Raw genomic sequence first — 13,310 nt, 5'->3', positions numbered from 1 at the left:
TGATTCTATAGGAATGCCAAAATCCACTATCTGATTTGGGGTTCTCACTTTTTAATAAACTTCCCTGGTGGGCTACCTGACATCTCTGTGGGTTGCTTGGTATTTTCGAAATCCACACTAGAAAGAACTGAAGACAGGATGGAGGCTGGGAGATGATCCTGCATCTCAGATGAGGGTTTTTCACCAAAAGTTGCCAGACAAATGCATCTTGTCAGCCTGTGGTTTATCTATCTATGGAGGATTCTGAGTCTCGAAGTGGACAAAATTAAAGGCAAAACTTTTTAAAATTTCTATTTTTTTTCTATTTGATATAAAACTTAAAGCTGCATCTTGTGGGGAAAAAAAAATCTGGATCTTAATAATGGCCTTAGAGGACAGAAAGGATTTTTTTTTCCCTCCTAGATTCCTTCCCTTTCTCTCTTTCTCCCTCCCTCCTTTCCTTTCTCTTCTTTCCTTAAACAAATATTTATCAAACTCCTATTATATGCCAGGCATGTAGTGTTCAGTGTTCAGCACCATAAATAGGGGGGAATGTAACAGAAATGGTTTCTGCTCTCTGGCACTTTCAACTGATGAGCGTGTCAACCAAACACTTGTCACTAAATAGCTGCACATCAAGTCCTGTGTAATAGTCGTATAATAAGTACTGTGAAAGACGAGTAAGGACTATTGAAATATGTAATAGTCTGAGGACATGTGAGAGTACAGTGAGCCGTACAGTAATCTGAGGACTCCATCCAATTCACAGACTTTAACAGTCTTCTAGTCTGTAAGATCTTTGTGATATCTGGACTTCTCATGTGGATTTGGAAACAGGTTAGTTCAATCCATTCTGGCCTTTTCCAGAGCAGTAACAAAGGGTAACTTATTTCTGAAAATGTAGTGCCTTTGCTTTAGGGGTTAGACACTGCTGCTGATAGATGCTGTGGATCATTCCAGTGTCTGTTTCATTTTCTTGTTGCTCTTCGGAACTAAGAATTACTGACATAAATAACTTGTAAAGTACCATTAGCCCAAAGAAGTTATTGGAGTTCTTTTGATTGAAATTTTTGTTGCAAAATTTACTGTAGAAGGATTTGGCTTATACAGGCATTCTTTGACAGAATTAACAATCAATATAAATGTGAAAGTATTCCATAGTCTATAATATGTATTTGCATAATTTTGTTTTGTGTATCTTGTTGATATTGATAACGTATAACCTTTATTTTGAATTCCTATATATATATATATATATATATATAATGTATAACCTTTATTTTGAATTCCAATATATCGGGTTAAGATTTTAAATACAGTTAACCAAAGTGGCATTGAAAGACACTTGTTACTTAAGCTGCACACATTCTGTGAATATGATATGCAGGAAGAAATGTGACTCAAATTATTTCTAATTTTAAATTGAGTTCTCTAATTTTTATTTCCAAATCAATTTCTAAAGTGCTGTTTTTTAGTGCATAGTAGTCTTGGTGCATACAATGTTAATTATTTATAGTTTTAATGCAAAGATTCTTTATAGATTGTTTTTCAGCCCGTTTTACTTCTTAACACACCTGATGGGTGAGACACACCAGCATTAACAATGGTGGCCCGCCCTGAAACCAATTTTAATCATCTCTCCTTCATCCATCCTAGGGGTGATATATGAGAGTTTCCCAGTGGATAGTTCTGGAGAATGATTTCTTCATGTCTCCACAGTGGAAGCTACTATTTCTTCCTTTTTCCTTCCAACTGCTTCCTATTAAAAAAGTGATTAATAATTAAGATATACCAAAAATGTTATTTATTTTACCTGTTTCTGAATTAACACAATAATTTCTAAAGCGTATTTCAGTAGTTCTCAGACTATTGGTAGAATTTTAATGCTGGATATTATAGTTCTGCTTTCTGAAGTCACTGATCAATTTATAACAAGAAAATATTGGAAAACTTTGGTGTTTCACTAGGACACGCTTCCCTAGAAAACATCAGAGGAACACCAAGTCCACATTCATTTTCTTTCATTAAAAATATTTTCCTTATAGCAAATACATAATTATCTGGATTATTTTAATTCTCTAGGTTTAAGTAAAATTGGTTGTACAATCATTTTTAGTTGTCTGGCTGCTGTTGCTTTGTCACAAGTGAGTAGTTATTTTACATCGAAATTTTTATTATACTATAGGAATTAATGCTCTATAAGAAAATAAAAGTAAAATAAATGAGATTAAAAATGAAGAAAATTTATTGTATTTGGAATAAACTGTCTTCAATGCAGAGTTCTACAGAAAATTCCCCAAACTTCCTCATTCTATGTTGAATTTCCCTGTTGTGAAACTAGAAAATGCAAATACCTCAGATTGGCCAGCAGAGGGCGCTTTTACATTTATAAAGAAAATGAAATTTCACTGTTCCAGCGCGGAGGTTATAACGTAACAGTGTAGAGTGTACCATGTGTGAATATACAGTGCGCATGACTGTGAATGCGTGTGTATATTTTGATTTATATATTCGTTCACGTGAAGATTTTAAAATTCCACCCCAGCTAATGAGCTTACCAACCTGCTTGTTTTCAGACTTTAATACCTTCTTTTTCATATTCCCCCATATGTTCCACTCCTTAGGTTTATCCGGTGACATTATGCTTTGGAATATATTGTGGATATATTTTGCATAGATCATGTTCTGTAGGAGGGGTTTAAAAATTGACCTTTATAAAACAGCCTCCTTCTCCCTGGCCCAATCTGTTATAGCACTTTTTTGTTGTTGTTTTGTTTTGCCTTTTTATAGACCAAAGTCCAATCTTAGATTTGGTCTATACTAATTTCTGTAAAAATGCCACAAAATTTATCCTTGCACTTGAGGACCAAAATAATGTTCCACAGCACTAACCTCTAGAAATTTGGAGATTTTTAGAATCTCTAGAAATAAGTATCATATAGCACTTCAGACCTTAGTGGGAAAGATAATTGATACAGCAGTGTACAATAATATTATGAGACAATCAGCCTTACTATTACAGGATTGGTTTGAATTAAGATAGCTCTCTTTCACTTCTGTATTTTCTAAATTTAGGTACGTTAATTATTGGGAACTAGAAATACTACTGAGGCAATCCAAAAGGCAAATATTAATTTGAGCTGAGAAAGAGACAGAGAGATGCTACTGCTGCTGCTGCTATTGGTGTTTGTTAAAGGACAACATAGGTTTGTATTTTATTTGAAACCTACCAGGAGCCATCTAGGTCAGTTATATGACTTACAATTACACAATAGTTCTGGAAGGGTTAGTGTTCATATCTCAGGAATGAGGACATAGGTATTTTGGTGGAAAGAAATCTCCCTAGTGTGCAGCTAATATATGCTGGATTTATTTTCATGACATTCTTTTATATCTACAAACCTAAAGCTTTTTTAGCAGGATTTTAACAAAGGTGATGCTTCTAATTTTAATTTGATTATTAGACCTTACCTGCTCTATTTTGGCTGTGAATGAGGACCAGAAGGCAGAGAGTGAGTAGTCAGATTGTCTTACTGCATTGAGAGAACCAGGTACTGAGATATTTTCCTGACTCTCAAAGAGATTATAATTATAATCCAGTTCAAGAAAACACGTTACATACTCTCAAAGAGAAAAAGTAATCTACCTACAGCAAAAGAGAAAGTATTAAAGAATGAGGAGAGAAAACTTGTGAAAGAAAGAAGACTTAGAGACAGCTCACAGAGGAAGAGTATGAGATGTTTTGTCTGAGCCTGGAAGGGCCTGTGTTGGATTGGTAAACAGAAGTGGCAGGCAGCATTTCCGGTTGCATGAACATCATGAACAAAAGCGCAGGTATGAAAAAATTCGAAAGAATTTAGGGTGGGGAATGTGGATAATTGGGAAGGCTATGCATATGTTGGGGGAAGGGATGTATGGGTAATCTCTGTACCTTCAGTGCAATTTTGCTGTGAACCTAAAACTACCCTAAAACTAAAGTCTATAAAAATCAATCCAGTTGTAATAAACACGGCAAAATTCTATCAGAGGTGTGTTTAGAGGAACAGTTTGATTAGAGGGGAACATTGTGGAGGAAGGTGGTGGGAGAAAAGATTTCTAAGATCAATGAGAGTTAATGGGTTTTTCTAACTATGAGTTTTACAAATGCTTGTCCTAAGGCAAAAAAAAAAAAAAATGCTCTTAAATGTTTATCGTTCCTTATTTGGACAATTATGAACTACTAACACAATGCATGTGTGATCATCTCAGATGGTGTTTGTGGGAAAGTCCTTAATTAGAGGAATGTATCCAGTGGGGTGCTGGAACAAGAGCCAAATGTGCACATCTCTGCCCGACTCCACTCAGTGACGTCATGCTGGCCACTTGAAATCAACCACGGTGGGAATATTTACACCATAAAAGATGACAAACACTTTTAAATTGTGGCTTTTTCTCCCCAAAGAGCCGACTGTTGAACATTTACCAGGATACCCTTAAATGTCTTGCTCCCAGTACTTTCCTCAGGTCTTAACTTGAATAGCTCTTCCTGAAGTGTACCTACCAAAGAGGCTTCCAATTCTTCTTCTTCTATCTTGTCATCCCTACACCTTGTTATTGCCAACACCTACTTCCCATGTGGTCATCTGGCGTATCACCCATAAGCGAGGTGATACGCCACTCGAGGACTCTTTGCCTCTGTTACTGGCTGGCAATGAATGAATGGGTCATTCTAGTGAGTATGGGTTATCCCCACAACGCTGGACTTTAATAACTATCTTTCTACTTGAGACTCAAGTCCAAAGGCTAAAGGGCATAGATGTTACAATTGAAGCCAACATCATGGCACACAATTCAAATTTAATTCTGGCTGCAACATTTCAGCAGTATGAATTCTATAAACAGGAGCAGAGGAGCTCCATGGATAGCCATGTGGGCCTGTGGCTCTAGGAGAGTTTTTTCTCTTTGGGGAACTCATTTCCTAGAAGCTTGGATCCAGGAGAGAATATGCAAGGTGGGTGGAGGTGGCTTGTCTCCATTCTGCGGGAACACATGTTCCCTGGCACAGAGAGCAAAATCTGACAGACCAAAATGTGAGCGTGTGTGTGTGCATGCGCATGCACAAATCCATATACATAAAGCTGAAAATAAAAGTCATCTATTTCCTCTCAAAAAAGATTAAGTTATTTCAAAAGAAAGGGAAATTTGTATTATTAGTAGTAAGAAAGTAAGCACACTTAAGAAGCCTATGCACTCTTTGTGTGTGTGCCTACACGTGCACAAGCATTTGAAGTTTTAGGGGTCGTCTTTGACATTCCAGGCTGTGGGGATTATGCAGCTAGAGGGAAGATGGGCATAGCTAAAGAGGTGAAGTTAAAATGCATCACAAGATCAGAGCTAGCATAAACATAAAATTAGCGTGACAAGTGACGTTACACTACTTGCAGACCCTGTAAGCACTGTGTCTCAGGAGAAGGGAATCTGTTGCTGCCCTTCCTCTTTCTCAATATGCACAGAGGCCCTGGCCCCTTGCACTGCTTCCGGCCATAAAGCAAAACCACTTTCCAGCAAAGAGAACGTATGACAACCTGAGGCAAGGCATAAGAAAGGAGAAATATTCTGTGGATGAGAAATGCATCTAGGCTGAAAATACGAGAGACAATACCCAGCAGAAACAGAAGTCAGAACCAATTCCTAACTTACCTAATGAAGCTTAGCTCTTAGGGTGCACAAACAATGTACTTGTCAACTAATTGTTATAATAACATTTTCCAGCAGAGGGCACACTTTACATTGAAATAGATCTAAAAAGGTGTCAACAGAGAGGTTTTCATTTGAATTTTTTTTAACTTCAATATTTTTGGTTTCTAAATGGTTTAAAAATATTTTAAAGTATTTAAGGTTCCAGAAGTTGTTAAATATGAAACTCCTCAGATTCCAGTTAATATTTCTGTCTTATTAGTAAAATATTCAACATGTGATTGCAAAATGAGGCAGTTTTTTTCCATGGTTTATGGACTGGTCTTAGATACTTACTATCACTGTAAGCAAAGCTGTTCTTTTTCGGTGTTATTTACAAAATTATTACAGAAAATCCTACCTTTTAACTGGATGAGTATCATTTTCCTTCATTCCAACAGAGTTTGATATGAATAACTGCTTTTCTTCAACAGCTAGATATTTCCAGCATTTTCTAATCTGTTTCACAGCTAGCTTTGATATTTTCCCTAGAGGAAATAACACCTATATAAAAGTTAACTAAACTTATTATATAACGTAACTCCAATATTCAAAGCCTCTTTAAGCAGCAACTTCACACGAATTTGAGGTTTCACTTCAAGATTCATTTCCTTGATCTAAGAGAATCATTCTTACAATAAATGAGAAAGTAGAAACTACAACCTATATTAAAAAAATTTTTAAAGGTTAAGTCAATTGTTAGCAGTGGCTGAACTCAGATCTGGAGACCGATCTGTTTGACTCCGTAGCACGTGTTCTTTTCACGGCAACCCCCTGCCTCCAGTCGACTCTGTTCTATCTGATCTATTTTAAAATCATAGACACATGACTTTATTCACTTAGGACATAAGTCCAGGTTGACATACTGTGAAAAGCACAAAGAATGAAACAAGGTAATCCTGGATAATCAATTGCAGGAATTCTCGGCTTATAAACTCAATAAGCCGGTTTAATTTGGGCATCATATAAGCACTTTCTTGATCTGGCGTTTTGGTGTGTGTGTAACGTGACTTTTTTAAGTGAATGCAGGAAGAAAATCTCACGGAAGACATTATCAATGTATGGGAGATACAATATATTTTCTTATGTTATTAAAATTATTTCCTTTACTATTTCTGTTTCTATGAAATCAAAAAATATATATATTAAATGTGTAAGGATTTGCTGCCTAGGAAACAAAATTATTTTTGTATTGAGAAACTGGAAAATTATATATCCTTAAAATGACAAAGAAATAGTCCTCTATATGTTCTCTTTCCTTTTCCTAATGATCTCTAGCAGAATTATTGCAATTAATTTTGTCCAAGGGTAGAAGTGTTCCTCTTTTGTGTGCACAAAAAAAGTTTGAATATAAGTGTGTGTGTTTAAATGTAAAGTAAACGAAAGTCTATTGATGAAATCAGAAATGTTAGCAAAATAAAACAATCTCTCAATTTTTTTTCTTGGAAAGATAAGCTGTTTCAAGATTTATAGAAAATTTGACATTACAGTGAAAATGTCTATACGCTTAAAAAAAACCTTTCATTTCACTTAACACTATGGATACAGGATTGTTTGCTTGTTTACAAAACTTCATGCAGGTCAGTAGCCATTCGTGCTGTTGGGTACAAAGCACTGGGATACTGAACTTGAATTCAGAAAATGGGGATGCCCAGCTCTGGCCCATTCTAGCTGTGTGATATGGAGAAACCATTTAACCTCTCTGAGCCTTGGTTTCTCACCTATAAAGTTAAGATAATAATGGGTATCTACTACATAGGATGTTAAGAGCTTAAAATATAATTTGCATTATATCTGTGAAAGCGCTGAGCTCAGTGTCTTTCTGACACATTGCAAATTTATTTGTTGGATCAAAATAATCCTGATAATAAACAATTAATAATGCCCTGTTTTGTGTAGCAACTTTCTTTAATATTCATAACTATTAGTGCACATTACGTTAAATAGCTGCCCCGAACCTTATGTACGTTAGAACAAAGCTTGGGGAAAATCTTGACTTTATATATACATGAAGTAGATTTGAGATTATGGTTCAACCACTGGTGATTAGAAAATAAAGTGAAAATCAAATGTAATCTCCATTTTTATTACACTTGTGGGAAACTTAAAGATACAATGTTAGATTTTAGATAATATTTGTTAGTATTCTTCAGTATTTTTGGTATTGTCTTCAGTTCTCAATTCCACATTTAAAACAACAAATGAAAAGCATGTCAAAATTTACTTTTTTGTCTTCAAAAATCTTGGTCTATATTTCTAGGTCTAGAATTATCCTTGCGATGACATTTTCCCCATCTCATTTTACACCTTGCCTTTTCCTTACAAATCATATTCTCTTTTCATCAGTACATCTGCCCAAAACGCTCTTCTAGTTGACAGCTCTATCCCACACTCACCGCTGAGCTTCTAACAAGGCTTACCTCTGGGAATTGCAAAGTGCCATATTTAAAATCTCTCAGTGAGATATGCAGGTTTTCCCGTGTGATCATAAGGGATTCCTCAAATCTGAGTTTTAGAGCTAATCTACGACAACTGATAAGCACAGTATTTTCACATTAGTGTATTTATGTTGTGCTAATATACTTAAACAGAATGTGTGTCCATTGAGAATTTGTCTACAAATTTCTTATCAGCTTTCTTTTAACTTTTAAGAAAGCTATTTTACATATTTGATTGGCATTGGCTGTAATTCCTTTATATTTCCCAAGCTAAATAGGCTTACCCACGTTGGAAGGGAAATGTCGTGTCACAGGTGCTCAGTGGAATACTAGCCAGCCATAAAAAGGAACAAACTACTGATATAAACAACAACTTGGGTGTATCTCAAATAGGTTATGCTAAGTCAAAGAAGCCAAAAATACAGCCTACATGTTGCATGAATCCATTTATGCGACATTCTGGAAAAGACAAAACTATAGAGACAAAACCAAATCATTGAATGCCAGGGGAAAGCAGGAGGGAATTGACTAAAAGGGGCTTGAGGGGACTTTTGAAGTGATAGAAAAATCTTGATTTTGATGGTGGTTATAAAACTGTATACATTTGTCAAACTCATCAAACTATATCTCTAAAAAGAATGATTTTTATAGTATGTAAATTATACCTCAATATGCCTGACTTAAAAAGTGTAGCTGGTTAAAGAAAGAGAAGATATCTGTAGTTTTAAAGAGTTTTATATTGTCTCTTTTCAGGGAAGTTTCATTGATAACTTACTGTGTGTCTGTTTTTCACCCATTTCTCTTTCCAGCCCTAAATGTGTGACACTCAGACTAATTTTAAAAAGATAAAGGCTACTTTAATATTCTTTATTTAGTGCATTTGGCAGCTTTAGCAAGAAATAATAGTTATCTAACAAGTATAAATATTATTAATTATAAGAAGAACATTATTAAGTGAAACTCTTGCTCTAGTAATACACCAACTACTTGAATTTTATTTTGTTTTCCAATTACCAGCAATTAAGCTAAAGTGCTAAGAGCTTACTGTACTTCATATTACTTAATGGTTATCAAATGCTATGAGGTAAATTATACTAGTCCCATTTTAAATAAGAGGAATTTAGGCACAGAGCAACATCAATGGCAAATTTCACGAGTCCTTCCGATTCCAACACTGACATTTGTAGCCATCTTTCATTTATTTTTATCAGTTTAGGAGTTGTTCTTATCCTTGAGGATGGGATTTCATTAGTCCTTGGAAAAAAACCGTAAGGAGGGAAGGCTTCCCTTTAGGGAAAGAAGGTTTTCAAAAGAAATTGATACTGGGTACTGAAAACACAAAATCGGGATCCACAAGAGAAGATGTGCCCTTGCTACTCATGTTAATTGTACCTCTTTGATGGAAGCTTAGTTTAATCATAGAGAGGGAAAAAATTGATTTCCAACCTCACGTAAGCTTCTAGTACAATTGCAATGCCAGGCTTTAATGATATTTTTTTGAGCAAATTCTTTTTGATTTTAAGTTATTTTTATCACTGAACTGCTGTTTTCGTAACTAATCAGTAAATCCATATACTTTGTTTTTACCTTGTTAATTCCCTACCATTTTACGTGAAAATAACTCACTGCTTTATATATTATTCTCTTTGTTTAAATGACATTTTCAAGCCTAGGTCTTCTTTTTTTGGACAAAGTTTACATGTAGGGGGACGACAAAAGTCATACATCCTTGCAAATTTGCATTAGCTGTCATGTTGGACGTATGCTACTTTAAGTAGGTATGTGTATTTGATTCACTCCCCGGCAGCTGCTCATCCATAGTGGAGTTTTTAAATGCAGCTTGCCAGAAACTCTTACCTTTTATTCATAATTGTCTGGGTGTGCCTTCCCCACTTGCATTGAACTGTATGTACTGTGTGCTGTAGAGGTGTGCAGTTAAAATACGTTTATTCTCAGAAATATTTTAAAAATATTTTAAAATGTTTTCCTTTGCAGAATCAGACACAAGTTTGGCAGAAGGAAGTGTCAGCTGCTTAGATGAAAGTCTTGGACATAACAGCAACATGGGCAGTGATTCAGGCACCATGGGAAGTGATTCAGGTACTGCCTAACTGTTGTGTAAACCTTAAAAAGTGTGAAATAAGACACCATATAGTGGAAAGCATGGGGGCTGTTCATACCCTCCCTAATGTATTTATGCAATTAAAGCAATTCTTTTCTACAGTTGAAGTAGTTCTGGAACTTTGCCATTCACTTTCTTTAAAAGTACAACTTACAAAAGTCTTAGAATCGAGCTCTCTAATTTTGATCCAGTACATATCTTTCTGGTCTGACACATGCCATATTCCATAGAATCATGTCGTCTATTTTATTGATGAGATCTGTTTCAATTAATTTGACTGCTTTTAAATTCTGTGTCCAGTTTGGTACATTTATTCCCAAACCCTAATTTTTTATTTATTTTTAAAATACATTTTAAATAAAAAATTAATACTATCAATGAGTATGACTCTAGATAACTGCAGATAACAAAAGTCCTTTTTAAAATGAAGAACTAGAAATTACACATCTAGTTAAGAGTCCCCATTTGTATAAATATCTCTTGCATTGGAGTAGAGTTTGCAAAATATTTCCATCACTAAAGGAGAACTTTACTAGGTGCTTCCAAATTGTTCTCCATGTTAGGTGACTATTCCACCAGCAATAAACAAGAGTGTCTCTTCCCAATCCCCACATTTTGGCAGTACTTCCTGTTATCAGATTTCCTAACTTTTGTCAGTCTGATTGATTTCAAATCTCTTCTTTCTATGTTTTGAATGTGCATTTCCATTATTATTACTGAGCTAAAATGTTAACAACTTTTAAGAATGGGTAATCGGTCCTGGTCCTTGGATGTCTGTTATACACCTGTCTATATTTGTCTGTACGTTTGAAATATTTCATAATGAAAATTAACGGGTTATAAACAAAAAAAATGCTCTGCAACACGGCCAGCCAAGAAGGAGTAAAAAACTGTCCAATTAAGAAACAAATTACTTTATTCTTTATTTGTTCTGTGATTGAGTTGTAGAAAACACTTAAAAAATATTGTTTACTTCAGGTTATCCTGGATTGTCAGAAGAATTATAGAAATTTAGATCTACAACAGACCTAAAGGGGTAAAATAGTTTACATAAAGATGATCATCTGCCCTAAACGCTTTCCAAATTGGAATGTACCACCTCTTTCATTTAAATGTCCTTTTTTCACAATAACACTCCTGAATCCCGTAGAACAAGTTGGTCTGAGGAAACTCAATTCACCAAATATCAGTCATAACGTTAACTTTAATTAAAAAGGGTTAATTCATTTTCTGTTCAATTTAGTCAGTGTTTATTAAGTTCTTACCATGTGTTTGTTTCTGTTATTGTATTTGTTTTTTCTATGCTTGTTATACAGTCATTAAATTCAATAATTCACATTTTTATTAAATGCTATTGATGCTGGAACTCAAAATCTGCCCTAGCTAATATTTAACATTTTTATGGGCTGCCTTAAGCTTCTGGACCTCATCCTAATTTTTGTTTGTCTAAGTAAAGGCGTTTCAACAATATTCACTCATTCAATAAATATTTAATGCACATCCTCTACGTGCAGGGCATTTTGTCTATTTGGAACTGTTAGCCAATGTAACTATTTACTGATTTTCAGTCCTCAATGTGGCGTGAAAGACGTGATAAATCTAAATGCAACCTACTTTTAAAAAGCAAATACATTTTCAAAGGCAAATACATTTGAAGACACACATTTTCAAAGTGCACCCATTGACGTTCTAGATGGGGTCAGTGCTTAGGAACAAAGAATTACTTTGCATAGTGGGTAGTAAAATTCTTAAATTATAAAATTCTTAAATTCCTTTCCCTCAGGTACATGATATAGGATGAAATAAAAATCAATTCAAGAAAAGGTCTAGCTAAATTGTGAATTGTTAAACATGTATTGAATCACCGAAAAGCGTTACAATGCTTGGGATTGTGTTTTAACCTTTGAGGTTGACATCAAAGGACCCTTATTCCATTTGTCCTTTGTCCATCTTCAAAGGTCACATAGTGAGCCATAAAAATCACGGGCATGACCCAATATCATAACATTATGTTCCTCTGTGGAAGCATAGCGCCTTTGTAAAATATAATTAGTGGTACTTTCAAAGTTTAAATATTCTATTTATACTTTGGAAGGCTTTTTTGTTTTTCTGTTTCTTATTTTCAGAGAGATATACTGCTTCTCACAAAGTGGCAATATTTTTGGCAATACACATTGACCTGATATGTAGAAAGTGTTTTCTTACTATTTTGAAGTAATACCTATTAATATTTGTCCAGCTGGAGTGGTGTATTTTTTCATGATTACATATAGGTAAAGGAATACTTTGTCGATTTCAAACACATGCAGTGACAGACCTTTTCTCTCCAAGAATAACTCAGCTGTCAAAATCAATGTGAGAATGAAATTTGCCACATGGTGTAGTTCCAATAGAATGTTATTATTTAAGCCCTATTTGATTTCAGTTTTTGACCATTTATATGATACAGTGTAAATTTAAGGTTTCAATCAATATTTGTTGTAGAGGAAGAGCACAATGTTATTCAAAACCTGCGCATATTTTAAACATCGTTTTCATTATTGCATTTAATTGATTTTGCTTTTCAAAGAGAGCCAAAAAGAAACAAACAACAAATAAACAAAACCCAAACATTTTTTTTCACAAAGGAAATTGGCTCCTGGCTCATTGACACCAGCCCAGTTCTCTCCTTCTGGTGACAGAGAAGAGAAAATTTTCTTTTCATTGCTTATGTGGATAAATTCTTCCATCCCTATGTCAGAGGATGTGATAAGGCAAGAATCAGGCTGAATATTTAGCACTCACCCAGCTCTTTTTCTTTGGATGCTATTCTCACAATGAATCCAACTTCAATTTTTTCCACATTCACTCCGTGCTTCTCTTATAAACTTGGGGCTACCCATTACATTTCCTAGACTTGACGAGAAAATATGGAAGATAATTTAGCTGTCCATCTAATAGCCAGATATTTTTAGTAGCAGCAGTATAAACCCCTAGACTCTGGAGTCCTTGAGGACAAGGACGTATTCTTGGGAGTGTATGGCATATAGGCACCCAATAAATAGTTATTGCAGAAT

The 13,310-nt window shown here is 34.9% G+C and overlaps 1 protein-coding gene across 1 annotated transcript in view; it reads left to right on the top strand.

Moving 5' to 3' along the window:
- IFIH1 (interferon induced with helicase C domain 1) overlaps positions 1-13,310 on the top strand; it is a 52,068-nt gene that overhangs the window by 13,972 nt on the left and 24,786 nt on the right. The window contains exon 4 of the mRNA XM_001494330.5: positions 10,128-10,232. Within this exon, the coding sequence (XP_001494380.2) occupies positions 10,128-10,232 (105 nt within the window). The remainder of the gene's footprint in view (positions 1-10,127; positions 10,233-13,310) is intronic.

The sequence above is a fragment of the Equus caballus genome, chromosome 18 (assembly GCF_041296265.1).
Source record: "Equus caballus isolate H_3958 breed thoroughbred chromosome 18, TB-T2T, whole genome shotgun sequence".
Classification (NCBI taxonomy): Eukaryota; Metazoa; Chordata; class Mammalia; order Perissodactyla; family Equidae; genus Equus; species Equus caballus.
Note: the sequence above shows the minus strand (reverse complement) of the source record. Positions and strands in the feature narration are given on the sequence as shown.